We start from the raw sequence: 19,684 nt of genomic DNA on the forward strand, positions 1-19,684 counted from the left end.
ATCCCCTTTGTCTCAATTCACACGTCAGAATAAAACATTCGGGATAATAGAGGAATCTCGGATTAAGAAAATGAGATCTTGCACAGACAAGTATCAGACGTAATTTTCGAGAAATTTAATTAATTTCTCTCAAATATGAAGTATAATCATATAAAAACACTATAGATATTTTTCCCTCGGTCGTAACGATATAAAAAAATTACTCATATTCAACGGTCTCGATCTCCCAAAACATGAATAAACAAAAAACCCGAGTCAGATAGGATACCAATTCGAACAGAAAGTGATTGAAATTCACGTTTTAAAAAACATCATCAATTACATAAGCTAGCACAAACTAAAGCTTTCATGATGAACATTAGAGAGAAAAAGATACATTTTACAATTCAGAACAAAGTAACAGAAAACAAGGAAGGCACACGAGGTTATCTCGTAACCTCCATTTTTTTCCTTGAAAAAGTACACCTACCTCAATTATCTTCAAATCAAGGATCGGGGGTTCAAAATGACTATATATACATTAGAATCGATATGATTTACAGTCAAATTTGTTATTATATCAGATGAAAGAGTTTTTTTCGGTTGTTCGGCCTAGCACATGCACAGATGCGCATAAATGTCAAACTTTACCTATTTTCGCGCAGAAACCGGGGTCCTTTCCAGAACAATCTGAAACCCCAAATGTGAAAATCGCTTATATCATTTAATACATTCCAAAAATGTTGATATTAAGTCATATAGTAAAAGAAACACAAAATATTCACAATTTCAAAAATTTAAAATATATCATTTACTATAATCCTCAATAATCTATCAAACAAAATATATTAAATATCGCTTATATCAACTAACCCCTACATCCTGTATTTTAGCGCCTGCGTGTCTCTCTTGGAAACGGAACGCTGAAGGCTCTGAGGTTGAGATAGGATTGGAAAATGGCTGAATCTGCTTATCACATGGAAGCGCTTAGACGTCAGAGAGTTATAGATAGGAAGAAAGCCGCCCTTGACAAAATGATGCATGGTGGAAATCAGGTATATATAAATCATATATTGGAAATTGAGACTTTATAATACATGTATCAGATATTTCCAATTTGCCAAACAGTGCTCTTTGTTAATCATAAACCTGTACATGGATATCATGTTAACTGTTAATAACTCTAACCTAGGCGTCTTTTAGCATTGAATCACAAATAAACTGTTTGAGTAAGACTAAGTTTGCGTTCAAAGGGATCAACTAATTTTGATATTCATGAATATCTTTTTTGAATTTAGGACTCTGTGGAGAATGTTGACCAAAGCAATGCTAAAAATACGATTTTGTTCAGTGGTCCAGGTGATTATGATACAAACAGGTAAAACTTGATTTTTCCTATCAAAATAGCAAATACAATTAAAATAAATTAATTAAATTACCAAATTAACAACTTGACATAACTTAACAATGCTCTTTGCACATTAATTAAACCAAGGATTAGATTATTATAAATCAAAAGTTGAAACTAATTTCTCATATTAATCTTATTTAAAGAATGAATTGGAAAAATGAAAGTTTTCTACACCTCTCTTTCTTTTTAATAATATATACAGCCACTAATTTATCCTATTAATTAATTTTTCATCAGTATCACAAGTGTTGCCTCTATTGCAGAGGAGTGTCTACAGTGAAGTTTGTTACTGTAGTTATGCTTATACATGTTTTTTTCATAGAAATCTTATCTCTGTATTTTTACTTCCTTTTTTTTATGTTATACCATAATATTTCCCCTGATTAACAACTTACTTGTAGGTGTTTTGTCTGAATGAAATTGTAAAGTTACCACAAAATGCATTTTTTGATGTTAGACCCTCAATGTCGATTTTTTTTCTCTACTTTTTGTTTAAACTTTTAAAGTAATTTTTTGTAATATAGTGGCCGCAGAAATGCACAAAAGCACATGATGTCACATATCCTATCAACCTCAAAACTGCATGAATACAATCTATTAAGAATTTTATTGCGGGAGAAGTTGGCACATTGTATAACTAATAGTAAGGAAAGTAACTGCACATTGAATGCATGACTACAACAGGTGTAAATGAACATTAAAAAAAAAATTCCACATACTATTGGATTTTTATTTTATGTGATAATCCTTAGATAGCATGAGTAAAAATGCATGTTTCCTGTTTGTCAGAGGACTTAACAGACACCTTTCTGCCCTTTTAGATGCAGTGGATCGCGGCCACCAAAACCGCATAGAGAGATGAGTGTGGTTTTGCAGGAGGTTGTTCATGACCCTAACTTTAATTATAGAATACTTAAAGAAGAGGGTGAACCCCCTTTGCATGTTGATCCTATTTATAGAATTATGTACCCTGGAGCTGTTATTTACAAAAATGTATGTTGATATTTCAGCTTAAATAATAGATAATTTTTCTTTTATATTAACCTGTATAATCCTCTGTTAATATGGTGAAATTGCATGCAGCTCTATGTCTCTTTTCTTTGAGTGTTTCAACACATGCACAGTTTATCCCACTTAAGTGCATGTTCAGTACACTAGCTATGTAAATATTTATTTGCATGCATGTTTTAAAACACAACACCCATTACTTTATGACTTGCTGGTTTAGAATTTAAAATTTACATATACATGTATAGTCCCCTTTAAAATAATTCCTCCCCTCTTTCCAGAATGAAATCTGTTAAAAGTTGTGATACACTTTAATGTATTCTTAATAACCTGACCTTCTGTGTATATTTTACTGCATACCTCCTAAATTCCTGATAACAACCCTTGTTGTATTTAAAAGGAAGTTGGTATTTTTGGTGTATGGATAACGTGTGGATATTGGTTAGTGTGTAGTACAGGTACTTATAGATGCAACTATAGAATTCTTCTGGTGTTGAAAGGCTATGTATATCTGTGTGATAGAAAATATAATCACTTGTTTGATTTCACGGTGTCCTGTATAACATTATGAATACATGTACTCTTTTCATCATCATATATATCAATGTCAGTCCGGTAGTACCATCATAACTCATTGATCAGTGATGTCACTATAATTTAAGCACCCATTCATGTACATTTACTTAAATAATGTAAATGAAAAACTATATGCAATATATTGATGGTAGCTTTAATATGTTTTATAAAGTAATCAGGAAATGTAGTGTAATTATATATAATTAAATTGACGTTCGAGTTTTCTTGATGGGTTTGGTGTGTTTTTGTGTGTTGAAGTCTGAAATAGGTACAGGGCAAGAATCACTTTAATTTATGTACTGCTTTGCATTAATTGTAGGAGTGAACTGTGCAGGTTTCGAGTCAACGGTGAAGGTTTTCAAAATCTTTATAGAAATCGTGATAATTTATATCCTCATGTTGACAAGGCTTTTGCATGCATTTACCCTGGAAAAGATAATTCTGATTACACGAATGATGAAAATCGCAACAATCGTAGGATGAATCTTAAACTAGACAAATACAATATAGACCAGCAAGTCAATGGAAAGTTCCACATGCAAGTTATTGAAGCAACACCTGAGTGACTGAAAATTTACATTTTTGTTGATTTTTTTGGTACTGTCTTTTTTTTTTTATAAAGATTTTTTTATTTGTTTTCAAATGAAGACAGTGTTAAATTAGCCTTGGTTTCCTGGACTTTTTGTAGGAATGAAATTGAGGCCACTCTAGGAGAAAAAGCTCAAGCAAAGAAGAATAAACCTTTACCTAAGAAACAATTGCCTGTTAAAAAACCTTCACCAGAATCAATTCGAAATATAAAGCGTAACATGGTTTTTAAGATACTCCATCCATATGATTTTGATTAGATATGCTGTTTTCTTCAATTTTGATTAAATTTTTGGCATTCCACATTGATTCATCGTTTGAAAAAAAAATCATGTTGGGTGCTAAATGTTGTTATTTGTAGATTTTTTTCCTGTACGTGTGTATGTGTGTGTGTGTTTGTGCGTAATTTGCCAATTTCTTTGTTAATTTATTAAATTAGAAATATTTTATCCCTTCCACTCTGGAGAATTGTAGATGTTGCTAACAGAATAACAAAACCTGATGTATTTGCTCAAAGCTAGTAACATGCCATACAGTATTTTTAATGCATTGTTTTTCATTGTTATGTCATTAGAGTGATTTTGTTGAGTTGTTTTAATCTGTGGAACCTTATTCAACTAGTCAGACCCAATATCAGTATTACGTAAAAGTGCATCTAATACTCTGTGAAAAACAGCTATTTTAATTGTTACATTTTTTTTTTACAGTGCTTTTATAACCTATTTATTACTTTGCATATTTACTACAGGAGCTCTGGGTGTTTTACTGGGTTGATTCCTAGAATGTTGTAATGGGATGAATTTTATGTAAAGAATTATGTTTTTAAAAAATACGCATAGCTCCTGGTAAAAATCTAGATTTCAACTTTATCTAACAATGTAGAAAAATAACATATGCGCGGAAATGGGGTTCTTCACCAGCTCGTAGTGATAAGAAGACATTTCAAGAAATCTACCCAAACATTAGCTTGTTTTCAATTTTTCAGAATAATCTTGCCAGCTCACAGAATCTATCATAGGAAAGCAGACAATACTCCAGAGGACAAAGTGTTTCCTTTACTTCATCCTAAGGAATATGAACATGAAAAACCAATAACTCAACTGCCTCCTAGAAAACCACACTTTAAAGTTTAAATAAGCGACGTTTTTCAATTCTAAAAAAAGCACATCTAGTCCACAAAGGAAACATTGCATTTTAACTTGTGTTGTCAGGAAGAAAACACTTCCATAGAATATGCCTTATGCAAATGTCTTTTGGTTCATATATTAGTGTGAAAATGTTGTGGGAAGTAACTGTTCAAATGTACAAATAATAGATGTAATCTCCCCATTAATGTAGATGCATTTACAACTGGATTGGAACAGAGAGATGTAGGAGGCAATATGACCACAGTCGTAATGGTCCAATTCTCCCTAGCACCTGGCATAATCTTCGACAAGAATTAAATTCTATAGGACGCAGTACACCATTATATGCTGGTGAAGGACGCCCTTCTAGATTTGATGATCTACTTGCAATAAGAAAGGTCAACCGTAAGAAATAGAGATAAATTGTAATGCATGCCTTTTTTTGTGTAACCTAATTTTTCTATTCAATTTCTTATCTTTTAATTCTTTGCTTGAACAGATAACTCATGCAGATTAAAGTATTTGCCATTTATCCAAGATTTGCTGTTTACTAAAGTGATTTGATATAATCAACTAGTTGTGTGATTTTCAAAGCTGGAAAATATTTTGAGGTGATATATGTTATCTTTGATATGGCTGTTAAGATAGGAAATATTTCCATGTTGAGTATTGTTGTTAATCTTTGGAAAACTGTATGGTGGCTGGTTTTTTTAATTCTTCTTCCAGTTGTGCTGACATTTTATCAGTATTATTTTTGCAATATATCTATATACACATTGTATTTGTTGTTTGCACTTTTGCACTTGTCCATGTACTTTTGTTGTTATTTACTTATTTATACCCACAGATGTCATATTTTTGTGATCATTTTGTTGATGCATTTTACAGTACGTGTTAGATATCAAGATTGAATCAGTTTGAAAACATTTAGTTTTTTAAAAGCATGCTATTTATTTTTCAGTTTTCTTTCAAATTATCAATGAAAAAAAATGTTCACAATTATATAATTTAAAAATGAGTGTACAGATTGCTTTTTTCATATTTCAATAAACATTTATTCTTGTGGTTTCTCCTTTTATCATTGTGCATGACATATGGGGCTACATAAAGAAAAGAACAAGATACAGTTACAATATAAATCTTGCCCTTTATTTTTCTGAAATATGAAAGTGATGTAAGAAATTAAAACTAGTGCTTTCTGAATCATTGTAATTCCATGCAGTAAGCTCATACAAATCCCTATATTTACATTCGCAGATGTTTTCCTTTATGTAAAACTATCTAAGCAAGGCGTATTTAATTCTGTGTAATAACAAATTCATAATTTGTCCTTAAATTCAATATTCAGTCATAAACGATTGACATATTTTTACAGTGACGTCATAAGTGGTAGACGAGTTTAACGCATTCAATTTATACCCTTGAGGTTTTAAAAAAAAAATCATTTTAGGGTTTAAAACTTCAGTACATAATGTACGTTGTAAATCAGTCTCAAATGTAAATACAGTTGAACTTCGATATCTTGAACACTGATATCTCGAATACCATGTATATGTTGAAGTGATTTGGAAGTCCCAACCCTTTGTTCTTTAAGTATTTTACCTTGGATATTTCAAATCCTCAGATATTTCGAAGTTTTTTCTTTGCGCCATTGAGTTCGAGATAGCGAGGTTTGACTGTATAAGTAATAAGGTATCATTTTAAAACTTTTATCGGGATATAATTGAATTCTGGTTATAACGCGGTGTTTGATTTTTTTTACTTTTACTTTATAATTTAATTTATAATTTAAAAATTTACTTTATATCATAAAAATTGGGTTGCCTACGTCACAATGACTTGCATCAAAAACGTATCAATCATCCGCCTGATGTTACATTTAAATTTCATTCAATTTGAAGTCATATTTTTAAAGGCAATCATTTTTTTCTTACACTAAATGAATGAAAATTAAATTACCAGGTATAAGGAATGAAATTAATAGCTACCCAATTTACATGGTATAGAGTGGTTTGGAACAGTTTGCTTTTTTATAAACCGCTTTGCGGTTTATAAAGCGTAAACTGTCCTTGGGGCATTATAGAATTTGATCATGTAGCCAACTTAATGTCAAATCCCAATAAAACTCTAAAACATTTTTCTTAATTGCATGCTATATGGCAGGGATAACTCCTGTGCACTGCATCTTGTACAAGTGACTGGAATAACAACAACGTAAATACTACTGCAGAAGTTATAGTTCTGGCTGTGTAAGTTTGTTAAAAATTTTCCATTTCATGCCAATATATATTACTGTTATAAATGTGCAATCAAATGTCATATTACAAAATTGTAAAGGTAACAAGGCAGCTTGTTCTCCTCATTCAAAAACACACAAAATAGCATCAAAACACACACAATAGCATCAAAAACACACATAATAGCAAACTGTTATTTTATTAAATAATACTTCATATATTAAGGACACATCAATAAAATATTACAGTTATTGTACAAAATAACCATTAACATGCAACTGCCAGCAATATATAAAGGACACAAAGCAACAAGTTCATTTGATGAATTCTCTGCACTTTTAAGGTTACCTCCCTTTAATCTGAAGATAATGACATCCTAAAATGGACTACAAATTTCTAGTAATTGTTTACACTGATTTAACCCAAAATGATGTGTAATAATGATCAAGAGACAGGAGTAGATGAGACTGCTGTAACACTTTCATGTACTCTGATTTGTCTACAGTTTGTATGCATTTTATTTTAAATTTGGTTCTCTTAAAACACATGTTCACAGTAATAGCAACAGTATAAAAAAAAATCAAAAAAGGAATGTTATAAACAACTTTACTACAATGTACACCATAATAATAACTGAATAAAATTGAGATATACACAAGTCGGACAAAATAAGAGATTGTAACATCCTTTCCTAGCAAATTTCCCTCCAGAATACCGTTTTGATTTTAAAAATCAATATCTACATTAAAAATATAATAGCTATAACTGTTTGCTACATGTACATAACCAAAAATAAGGCACCCAAAACAACAGCTTAAATATGGAACAATCACTTAAAATAGTGCTTAATGTATCACAAAGTTTAAAATATGTGTTACATAAATATATATTTGAATTTTGGTATGAAATATTAAAATTATACATACTATTTTATACAATATAGCTATACTGAAATAATACCCATATACCACAGAAATATTTTTTCATCACAGATATAGAAAAATTATATGCACCTATTTATAATTTTCATTTTAAATAAAAAATGACAAAAAATGAAACATACAAATGTTTATAATTTCATTTTGTAGTACAATCATTTATTGGAACAAAGCACATGAGCACCTTAATTTTTTAACCCTAATTTCATTTCAGTTTCTCATTAAAAAATCATGAACTGTCAGTTATAAATCATTATACTGTATTTTATATTTGAATCCCCACTAGTTAATCATATTCATTTTATTATAAATGCATCAATTCAACAAATAAAGAAATAAGAAAAAGGAAAATGAACCATATCACATCATAACTGATGACCTTATGGGGCACAACTACTCAAGCACCAGATATTTGCTTTGACATAGATATATATAAAATATCACACATATAGGTATACCACTATATATTCTATGTGAAGGATTTCCCCTAATGATATATAGGATGTTTCATAAATTTAGCAGCCAGTTTTTAAAATGCTTATGATTGTCTCATAAAAGTATAAGGCTACAAAAATCAAATTGGTAGTGAAAAATGCATTGATGAAATACCCAAGTACCATATTATCATGAGGAAAAAACAGGTCATCAAATATTACTCATCTCGACAAGCTCATCTCGACAAATGTAATCTTTATAAGTAAGCAGTCTCACACAAAACAAATGTTTTTGTAGTGTACAACCCTAGATATAACATCCATGCAAATTTGGTCCGAGTCTGATTTATAATCACTTAGCAGTGGCTTTAAATAACTTCCAACACCCAAAAATGAAGGCCAGATGCAGTATCCAAAACAGGTCTGGTATAGTGCATCACTAGATGCATGATCCCTGCAAATTTGGTTCAAATGGACTTCATATTTTTTTTTTAAATGGACCTGTTCCAAAAACTTTACTCTGCTCAATCAACCAGAAAATGTAGGTCAAAAGAGCTACCAAAGCATATCTGTTTGTGTGGATCCCTATATGCATCATCCATGCAAGTTTGGTCCAGTCATAGCATAGCTAATATAGTTAATTGGGAATGGACCACCTCCATAAACTCTTACTGGTCACTGATCCAAAAAATGAAGGTCGGCTTCTACATCCAAAGCAAGTATGGCAGTGCTTATCGCTAAATGCGTCCTCCATGCAAATTTGGTTACTAAAGACCTAATAGTTACTTGGGAATGGACCTGCTCCACAAACTTAAACCTGGTTACAACCAGGAAATGGTCAGATGCAGTACGAGAATCAAGTTTTTAGTGTGCATCTCTAGATACATGACCCATACAATTTTGGTGATCATAGGGCTCAGTTACTTGGGAATGGACCTGATGCACCTAAAACTTTCACTTTTCCTCCAGAAAATTAACATCAGATCCAGTATCCGAAGTATGTTGGGTAGTGTGCATCCTTAGATGCATTACCCATTTATAAAGTTTTATCACCACAGGACTCTCTATTACTTGGGAATGGACCTGCTCCAAAAACTTTAAGCTGGTCACTAATATGAAAAGTTAGGTCAGATCCAGTATCCAAATCATACCTGGTAGTGTGCATCCCTAGATGTTATGGTTCAAGTATGGCTGATAGGTACTTGGCAATGGAATTGCTCATAAAACTTTGAATGGGATGCCAACGCCAGGGATATACTCATATTGGGTCGAGGTGAGCTAAATACATTTTATTACTGAAATGATAAGGTTGCTTACTGTCTAAATTGTGGCAGAAAATGTAAACAGATGAGACTTGAAAGGACTCAAGCATAAGGCAGTGATTACTACTTAAAAGTACTAATAAAAAAAGCATAGAAAGCAAAAATCTTTATATGTAATTAGATATTACACCAGAAATGATATATATATGAATGTGATTAGCACCTAAAACGCAAGTCACTTAAATCATAGATAAAATGTTCAAATATATTACATATTTTGAGATACAGAAGCTTATGATTACACTTAGATATTCCGTTGTTAAATACTTAATTCTATGACATTGACAATACAGTTATAACCAAGCCAACTTATTGTCCTTAACAGACCAGAGAAAGAAAAAGGAACATACCAGTTAAACTCCAAATGATGATTTATGTACAAGTTGGACCGCCTATAAGTTGGTTGTATTTTTTAAGTTTAAATTAGAGGGATTGACCTGCTAAAATACCAATCTTTTTATAACTCGAGTATAAGTCGGATAAAGAGTTTTGGACAAAAGTTTAACTCCCTAAAAAAAAACGACTTATATATATGGTACCTTATAAGGTAGGCAAGAGAGAGAGGGGGAGAGTTAATTACAACAAATATAAATGCCTTCTATTACTTCCTGCACCCCCTCCCCCCATACAAGATAAGTTTACAAATGATAGCAAATGACATTTCATAAAAACGTCCAGAAATAATGGACATGCACACACATACACAGTACAATTTGTATGATAACAACTGCAAAAGGTTACAAAAGAAAAATTAAACCTCTCAGATCATAAAAGCAGTTAATTTAAAAAGAACAATAAAATCAGATGCAAAATAAGCAATCTTTTTACACCCCATTTTAAAAAAATAGTAATATACAATTTTGCTGTTAAAGACTTTATTTTTTGTTAGAGATAGATAAACAAATTTTAAACTCCTGAAATGGTACAGTCAAACCTTCTTATCTTGAAATTGATGGAATTGTCAAAAAACATCAATCTATTTGGGAATTTGATATTTAGGGGTTAAAATACATAAAAAAAAGTAGCTGGGACTTCCAACTCATTCAGTATATCCACGATCTTCAAAATATTGATGTGCAAAATACCAAAGCTGTACTTTGTTGGTACATTGTATATAAAACAGATAAATGCACAAATGTAAATAGCATTGTTTCACTTTTTCTTTTTTAACTAACAAAGAATTAATAAATGCTTGTAAAAACAAATATAAATAATCAATGTACAATAGGGTACCAGAATAAAACAAACTTGATAAATCACAACCATATTGCAAAAAATAAGGGGGAAATGTATATTTAAAAAAATGCAAAATCTATAAATACCCAACAAGATATGAACTTGGAATGGATTACCTGATATAGTGGATTGTTAAAGGTGATTTAGAGAGAAACACGTTTATGTAGATCAAATACACTCACACCTTGTCAAATTGATGTAAAGTAAGTACCATCAAATAAATAAAAAAAAAATCATGAACTAAATCTGTAAATTTTTTTGGACAAAAATAATAAAATAAATCCTCATAATGAGGGGGGGGAAGTAAACATTTTTATCAAGAACTGGATGTAGAATGTTATACTTCTACAGGCTCTGTGGCATCTTTAGGATCAAATGGAAGTGGGTCATGGTTTACACTTTCATCATCAGCTTCATCTCTGGTCACCCTAGAAATAAGATTCAACATCATACACAGAGAATTCAATTTTACGTCCCATTACATACTAATCAGTATTGCTAATTCACCACTTCATTCTCACAAATTAATATTCCAGACTAGTGAATTACTTTGAAAACAAAATATTATAAATGGAAGTACATATACTAAAAAGAATTTTCAAAATGCTTCTTATCCTTTTTTTCATAATCAAAAGTAATTTGGAAGCATAATTTTCAGACTGGACACCAAAAAATAATTTTACAGATAGGGGCATACAAATTATCTAACATGTACCTGTGTAATAACAGTACATGTACTATATTTTACATTTACTGTATCTTTTGCTCATTATCTTAAAGAATAGTTAGGTATTAAAGACTTTCAAGCAAGGCACTAAAAATACCAAATTGACCCAAATAAGGAAAGTACAGGTACATGTACACTTACCCACCAGCTGAAGACACAGAAGAAGAAATGGACGGTGTCCTTCTAATGTCAGACTGAAATGTTGACAACAACTTTGTGCTACGATCACTGTACGAACTAGCAGGAGCATAGATGTCTGGATTCGGACCAGGATCATAATAATGACCATTTCTAAAATAGCCTGATGAGAAATCATTACTTTTGGAACTGATCACAGTATTTTGTGTGGATTTTTTGACACTTTCGTTCCTGTTTCTACTTTTATCTGGCAGTAATGTTGAAACAGAATTGCGTATTTTGGCATAAGAAGGCAGCGTGTGACTGTGATATTCGACAGGGACTGGTGCACTGCTGTAATAACTGGCTTGAGAGGCAATGTTGCTGTCACTCTCTGCTCGTGTGACATTAGGAACAGCATACTGATGGTTCTGCCTTTTTTCTGGGACATCTATGTATGAGATCTTGCTCCCTGCTGCCTCTGCTGAATCACCAGATCCATTCTGCTCCTAAAATGAAAAATACTTATTCTTTGAAGCTTGAATTCAGTAATGTGCCTTTAGAGTATTTGACTTATCATTGATTACTAATAATGCTTTAAATAAAAATTTATTCCTCTGACACTGGTAGCATTCAAAGTTGTGTACATCTAATTTTTGTAATTTTAATGAAAACAAAGGATTTGAATATTGTACAATTTAATTATTTCTTATTCAGGTAACCACAAAATACTGCAAAAATTAATCAACCATAGAAGTAAAAATGACCTTAAAAACATAGGTAATCAGAGATTACAGAGCTCACCTCAACGAATGTTGTCTTTAAGTAAGGCAAAGTCCCACACTAAACTAATAATCTAGGAGTGTGCATCCCTAGATGTAACATTTATGCAATTTTGGTTTGACAGGGCTTGTAGTTACTTGGGAATAGACTTATCTGAAAACTTAAAACTAGTCACTCATCCAGAAAATGTAAGTCAAATCCAGCATCCGAAGCAAGTTTTGAGATTGTTCGTCCCTTGATGCATCATCCATGCAAGTTTGGTTCAGATAGGCCTTATAGTTACTTGGAAATGAGATCTGCTCCAAAAACTTTAACCTGGTTACTCATCGGGAAAATATAGGTCAGATCCAGCATCCGAAGCAAGTCCAGTAGTGTGAATCCTTAGATGTATCATCCATGCAAGTTTGGTCAATATAGGGTTTATAGCTACTTGGAAATGACATCTGTTCCAAAAACTTTAACCTGGTCACTCATCCGGAAAATGTAAGTCAAATCCAGCATCCGAAGCAAGTCCAGTAGTGTGCATCCTTAGATGTATCATCCATGCAAGTTTAGTCAATATAGGGCTTATAGTTACTTGGAAATGAGATCTACTCCAAAAACTTTAACCTAGTCACTCATCCAGAAAATGTAGGTCAGATCCAGCATCCGAAGCAAGTTCAGTAGTGTGCATCCTTAGATGTATCATCCATGCAAGTTTGGTCAAGATAGGGCTTATAGTTACTTGGAAATGAGACCTGCTCCAAAAACTTTAACCTGCTCCAAAAACTTTAAATTGCTCCAAAAACATTAACCTGGTCATTCTTCAGCTGAAATTGCAGCATCTGAAACCTTGACTGGCACAATAAAACACACTAGAAGCATCCTCCATGCATCTCTGACTAATATAGGCCATAGAAGTACTTGAAAAGAAAACTGCTCCAAAAACCTTAACCTGGGACGCCGACGCCGAGGGTATTACATAAGCTCCCCCAACTTCGTTGAGGTGAGCTAAAAATTATTCCCTGAACACTCAACTGAAAGTGCCATTAAAATATGATCAAGTGATAAAACAGAAATAAAAATTTACCAACATGAATAGTGCAGACAGTATAAAAAAGATCCTTTTTACTGTAAACCAAGTTAAGAGACTATAATAAGCTTTAAGTACCTGACTTCCAATCTGATTATCTTCCAACATCTGTTTGGCCCATTCTATCAGACCCAATGCATCAGAGGGAATGCTGACCCCCGGGTCTTTCTTATGGACCAATACAAGCACTCGACACATCTGATGGATGACACCTCTGTTGGAAAGATGCAGTATTTTCAATAAAGTTATTCTATAAAGGTACTACCTCCCAGGTAAGTGTTAAAAAGTATTCAAACAAAATATTTTTCTCCTTGTATACAAACAGTGCATATTTCATGACGTGAAGAATTTTTTTTAGTTTCTACTATGTGTAATTCTAAAGAATCTGTAAGCAATATTAGGAATATTTAACTTGTGCATACAGGTAAAAATGTTAAAAAAATTTGCTCAAATGAACACAGCATTATTTGTATACAGCAATGTGTTTATCCCTGATAGTACCAAGGTAATTGCATACAGTGTCAAAATAAAGAATGTGAAGTTTCTTAAGTCATTGACTTGCAAGTAGAAAAATGCATACAGTGTCAAAATAGAGAATGTGAAGTTTTTGAGCTACTGACTTGTAAATAGAAAAATGCATACAGTGTCAAAATAGAGAATGTGAAGTTTGAGTTGTTGATTTCTAAATAGAAAAATGTATACAGTGTCAAAATAGAGAATGTAAAGTTTTTTGAGCTACTGACTTGTAAGTAGAAACCCTAGTGTCCTGGGGATCCATAGCTCTTAGCTTCTGTCTGATGTTGTTAAGTAGGGCCAGTAATGACGGAGCCTGTGGCCTTAGTTTGTCCAGCTCAGCAAAATAAACCTCTTTATCCACAACACTCTTCCGTAATATGTCTGAATCTGGCTCTAAAGAAAAAGTAATATGTTTTTATGAAGCACTGTGTCCACAGCAATGGCAACTGGCAAATCCCTACTTTTAAGTAGTTTTTAATATTGAGCTAATATTTAGCGTTGACCTTCAAACTGACTGAATGTGTTGTCAGGAAAATGTTTTTTCAGAAAGAAATATAACACAGGAATTTATCCCAATCAAAGCTATTTTACTCTTACCTAAAACAAAAAACTTTGGCTACCTTAATTTATCCAAGTCTCAAATTTAAAGCAGGTAAAGCAGACGTGCATACCGTTATCATCATAAACTTATTCTTCAAAACAAAGAAGATTTAAAATACACTTACCAAATCCTTTATTGTCATAAAGAGGTATCTACAATATCAGAATATTACAATATATTGTAGTTATGGTAAAATATGATCGAATTTCATTCTTATTAATAATTACTCTCAATATTACTGATACTATGGAAATCAAAACAGATTTACAGGCGTATCCCTCTTTTGGTTTTCCTAGTAATAAATTAAAAAATCAAATTTATTTATTTTCATATATTTTATATTTTTTCTTTGGATACGAAATAAAAACAATTTAAAATCAACAAAGAATAGTATTTTCCTAAACAGCCATGGAACTTACCGTGGTATGAGTCCCAGACTGCATATTTTCTGCCTTATAGTGTTTCTGGTGCAGATTTATTTTTTTCCTATAGAACAAGCAAGTTAGCAATCTTAATCTATACTTATATAATAAATCAAAGATGACAAAATGATAATACATGTAATCTAAAAGTAAAAAGACCAAATTACCTTGTTCTCTTTATCTGACAATAAAATATAAGGCCCACCATAACACAAAGAAAAACCCCCACTGTCACTCCTGCCACCACACCAATGATCAAATCAATCTTATCACTGTCATTTTCATATCCTAAAAGGCAAGGCTTAAAATTAAAAAGTACCATAAAAACAGCTATGAACTATAATCAAAGAAAATTTGACTGTGTATGTATGAAAAACTGACAAAAACAGTTCACTTCAAGACCTCAAATTGTGATATATCAAAAACCAGGGATATGTCAAAGTAAATTCACAGGCCAAACTACATGTATAATTCAAATTCAAGCATGAACTTTGTTATCTTAATGAGTCAGATATCTTCATTTTTTCATCAGTTCCAGTTTGTGTTTGAGTTCTGAATTATAACTGTATGTCTATTTAAGGACATTTCCTACAAACAAACCTTAAAATAAATACATTTTACAACAAATCACATGTTAATATGAAGTTAAATGAATGAGTTTAGCTGTGTAAAGATTCACTGAAATTTTTCCCTTCATTTTCTCAACAATGTCCTATAAAGTGATAAAAAAAAATGTATAGACCTACAAGGGCTATGGCAAAAAGGCGGAAATTTAAACATCATAGACAGTCTACAATTTCTTAATAATTTAGTGATTTGATATTAAGAATAATTTACAACCAAAGAAATTCATACATACCAATCCATGCATACAATGTCATGTTTTGAAGCATGTGTCAAACACACTTGTCATGTCATCGTAAATTTAGAAATGAGCATTTTGAGTCAGGTCAATGATTTTTTTTCCCTTGATTTGATTCAGAAGTAAGAACTTTTTACACAATCATTCCTTACTTTTACAAACATTTCCTTGGAGGTGAGGAAGTTGTAATTTCTGAGCTTGTCCATTGCACTTTTCCAAACAGCTCAGTGTTTGATCATCCAGAAAATTTGTGCACCTGAAATAATAAAATCTGCATGCAGTAAATCCCAATGATTTCCTCCAAATACAATCAGAACTGCTTCATTTTATCTGTAAATTAATTAATTTATTATATTCATTACAATGGTATTATAGGATGAAACTTTACATGTACATGCATAAAGAATAAATTTCAGCATTAAATCCATTATCATTTCAAAATGATTCAAATCAATGATGTATCCAATGAGAACGTCTTGCAGGATGTATGGAGATAACGGCATACCTGCTGCATCTGTTTGCACCACATTCTAAACAGTCCTGCTGTGAACAACTCACTGAAACCAGAAAAAAAGTTTTAATAGTCATAGAAATACATACAGCAATTAAGTACATAAAAAATTAATCAAAATGATTCCTACAGATTTTTATAATTACACACCGTTTTGGCAGTCTTGTTGGTTGGAGTGTAGAACATAACCAAGTGAACACTGACAGCTGCCATTCACACATTGTGACTTCCAACCACAGCTGATATCTGAAGGACACAGTCCTGTAGAAAAATAAAAGTCAGGTTAAAAACATGATCTATCTAAATGAGGAGTCGGCCACACTACTGGAATCTTCAATCATAATTTCTGCTGCAGTGATCTGACAATTCCACAAAGGTAGACTGTATAGTTCTGTTGTATATGAAGCCAGTTCTTATCCCTTTTCAATTAAATTTTTCTAGTAGTAGTATGTTCAACCTTTCTTCAAGTTCACTGTAAATTATTTCATATTCTACTATGGTTATTGCAAAGATCAAAGAGATGCTGTGGTCATTGTTCTCCAATAAATCACAAATGTCATCATCAAATTATCAAAAATTAAAAATTTAAAATTAGTTCCCTCTAATTTTGGCTGTGTTCACTAAGAAAAGGATAGAGGTATCTTTTGATAGGAATGAATCAATATATCAATATGTATCAATATATCAATATGAATCAATATATCAATATGTATCAATATATCAATATGAATCAATATATCAATATGTATCAATATATCAATATGAATCAATATATCAATATGAATCAATATATCAATATGTATCAATATATCAATATGTATCAATATATCAATATGAATCAATATATCAATATGAATCAATATACCGGTATCAATATGTATCAATATATCAATATGTATCAATATATCAATATGTATCAATATATCAATATGTATCAATATATCAATATGTATCAATATCAAAGTGGGTATCATATCGAAACATTAACTTCCAATACATATAGGTCAGAGAGTTTTTCTTTTATGATTTGTTTTGCATGTTTTGAAATAAAATACCCAGTAATGAAATAAACATTAGGCAGACTGCACATCCCAAATATTTATTGCATTACACATTAGATTACTGAAGAAGTTTGAAGTGTATTTTCACTATTTTGTAAAGACAGTAAGACAAGAACTACAAAATGATTAATTATCAAAACACTCAGTTGTTATAAAATTTATGCATTAAAGCATTCATATAAAGACTTTTTTGATACAATAATATATTGCGTATTGCTTTCTAATATATCGTATTGCATCAAAATTTTTGGTTCAATACACACCTCTATCTTCTGATTGTGATGCAAATTAGTGGGAAAAAATTACATGTAGCCTGGTTCCCTGGCTAATCGTTGCCAAGTGCCTTGGAATACACAAGCATAACAGAGATAGGGAACCTGGCTAGGACAAAAATTACTTTCTGATCAGATTACATCAAACTTTTTCTAATGCTTGAGATACAAATGAATGAGGAGTAGCATTCAATTGTGACATCATCGACACTTCTGAGTTCTGATGATGTCCAAACCTAGCTTCTGCATTTCTCTAAAGAGAAATTCACCATACAAAAAATTTTCTGGTCCTCAGAATTGTTGGAGAATATATCACTCAGTCTAAAGATTTTGTTGACAAATAAATAAAAATCTCATCCTTTGGCCTCGGTTTTTATTTGCCATCTACTATTTGAAATTTAAACTATGTACAAAATATTAATCATAAAATTTGAATTTGTATTTTAAGAAACCATATCAACATCCATTCCTGAATCCATGACCACATGACATACATTTGGTTTCACTTTATAGTAAATATTATAGCTATCTAGTTACCTGAACATTTAGCAATGATAAATTGCAGTATACACAGCAATGATGGCAGAAATTTCTTCTTTTTCATTGTATATTCTAATTCCTGGTCAAAAGTCTGGATTTATGTAGAACCTAAGAATATACACAAAGCAATTCAATGAGTTTTATTTAATCTTAACAATTTTATTAAATAATAGTAACTTTGATGATTAATTACACCACCACCACCCTCCCCAACAAGTAAGAAATTCCATTTTCATTCAATGTATTTATCAATTATCATTGTCTTTGATTTAAAGCAAACATATTTAATATATTAATCAAGCTCTAGCATGAGAATCAAATACATGTATAGCAATGTAAGAATACACCAAATTATAGCAATGAAAATATTTTATAGCATTGTGACTATTTTCTTGTATTGCATATCATCAATGCAATATTATTATCAATATTTTGGACTTTCATGTGACGAACAAGATGAAGTTTCAATATTAACAGACAGACCCCCTCCCCTACAAATTCACTGTGGCAAAATTATTGTGGCTAATGTACTTTTAAAGGAAAATTTTTCTGTAAAATATTTGTGTTCATGTTCTTTGAATAAAATGCAGTCTTCATAGTGTAAACTCAAACAAATTACATATTGATTCTTTTCTTTTTAGTCAGTAAAAAATATACTTTCTTCTAATATATTTATATTTTATTTGGACAAATAAAATTTTCGGCAACATGACTCCATGGAAATGGAACCTGGGATAACATGATTTTAGGGCTTTCAAACCGAATACCACTGAGGCATTATCAAATGCTGCAACTGAGAGTACCAAACAATACACCCAAACAGGTTTCATAATATGCAAATACAATTGTCAGAAAATCTTATTTTTAAAGTTAAAATATTAATCTTCATCTTGACTCCACCCCTTTCTAAAAGTGTACAAGTGTATATGAACGTTTTTGATGGTAATCAGCAATAAATACACAACTGGTCTGCACTTGCTCCAGCGGTCACACTGATAAACATTTTATGAAAATGACAAGTAGATCAATATCTATATTGAGATTTTTTTAAAAAGAACAATGAACAATATATAAATACAAATTTGTGACATTCTCCTCATCAAATTAGGATTAAAAAAAATTGTTCCACACAACACCGTTCAATCATGTATGAGTTGATCATATCTTATTCTTAATCTTACAAGTCAAATCACATTTTATCCTAAGCGTACAAACATGTGCCTTAGGGAATAGTCCGAGTTTTAACCGCTGTCTACTTAGTCTTACTGCAACATTGATTACCTGTGAAATTAATTCTCTTAAAAGAAAGGGTGCCCTATTCGTCTTTAAAAGGTAATCTTACTT

General features: G+C 31.5%; 3 protein-coding genes across 7 annotated transcripts in view; 1 reads left to right on the forward strand and 2 right to left on the reverse strand.

The window, feature by feature from the left end:
• Positions 1 to 656, reverse strand: part of LOC133177106 (ras GTPase-activating protein-binding protein 2-like) — a 15,602-nt gene extending 14,946 nt beyond the window's left edge. Inside the window, exon 1 of the mRNA XM_061312198.1 lies at positions 470 to 656. The gene's annotated coding sequence lies outside the window, so the exon portion shown is untranslated. The remainder of the gene's footprint in view (positions 1 to 469) is intronic.
• Positions 657 to 887: 231 nt separating this feature from the next.
• LOC133177110 (uncharacterized) lies at positions 888 to 5,754 on the forward strand. 5 transcript variants are annotated; one of them, XM_061312203.1, is made up of 4 exons: positions 892 to 1,034; positions 1,278 to 1,357; positions 2,212 to 2,383; positions 4,548 to 5,754. In XM_061312203.1, exons 1-4 carry the CDS (start codon positions 936 to 938, stop codon positions 4,578 to 4,580), a joined length of 384 nt encoding a protein of 127 aa, XP_061168187.1. In that variant the 5' UTR covers positions 892 to 935; the 3' UTR covers positions 4,581 to 5,754. The 5 variants fall into 5 exon arrangements, with proteins under 5 accessions (XP_061168186.1, XP_061168187.1, XP_061168190.1 ...); XM_061312206.1 differs by lacking the exon at positions 4,548 to 5,754 and adding an exon at positions 3,294 to 3,368; XM_061312205.1 differs by having other exon boundaries at positions 893 to 1,034; positions 3,663 to 5,754.
• A 5,038-nt stretch (positions 5,755 to 10,792) lies between these two features.
• On the reverse strand, positions 10,793 to 18,449 carry LOC133177032 (uncharacterized). The gene is made up of 11 exons (XM_061312117.1): positions 18,338 to 18,449; positions 16,618 to 16,728; positions 16,462 to 16,513; positions 16,109 to 16,212; positions 15,262 to 15,382; positions 15,092 to 15,158; positions 14,797 to 14,824; positions 14,299 to 14,464; positions 13,634 to 13,769; positions 11,725 to 12,209; positions 10,793 to 11,284 (listed from the first exon to the last, which is right to left on the reverse strand). Exons 1-11 carry the CDS (start codon positions 18,402 to 18,404, stop codon positions 11,194 to 11,196), a joined length of 1,428 nt encoding a protein of 475 aa, XP_061168101.1. The 5' UTR covers positions 18,405 to 18,449; the 3' UTR covers positions 10,793 to 11,193.
• Positions 18,450 to 19,684: the final 1,235 nt, after the last annotated feature.

Source organism: Saccostrea echinata, unplaced genomic scaffold, assembly GCF_033153115.1.
Source record: "Saccostrea echinata isolate AGI-Se365-2 ecotype Australia unplaced genomic scaffold, CSIRO_AGI_Sech_v1 ptg000086l, whole genome shotgun sequence".
Classification (NCBI taxonomy): Eukaryota; Metazoa; Mollusca; class Bivalvia; order Ostreida; family Ostreidae; genus Saccostrea; species Saccostrea echinata.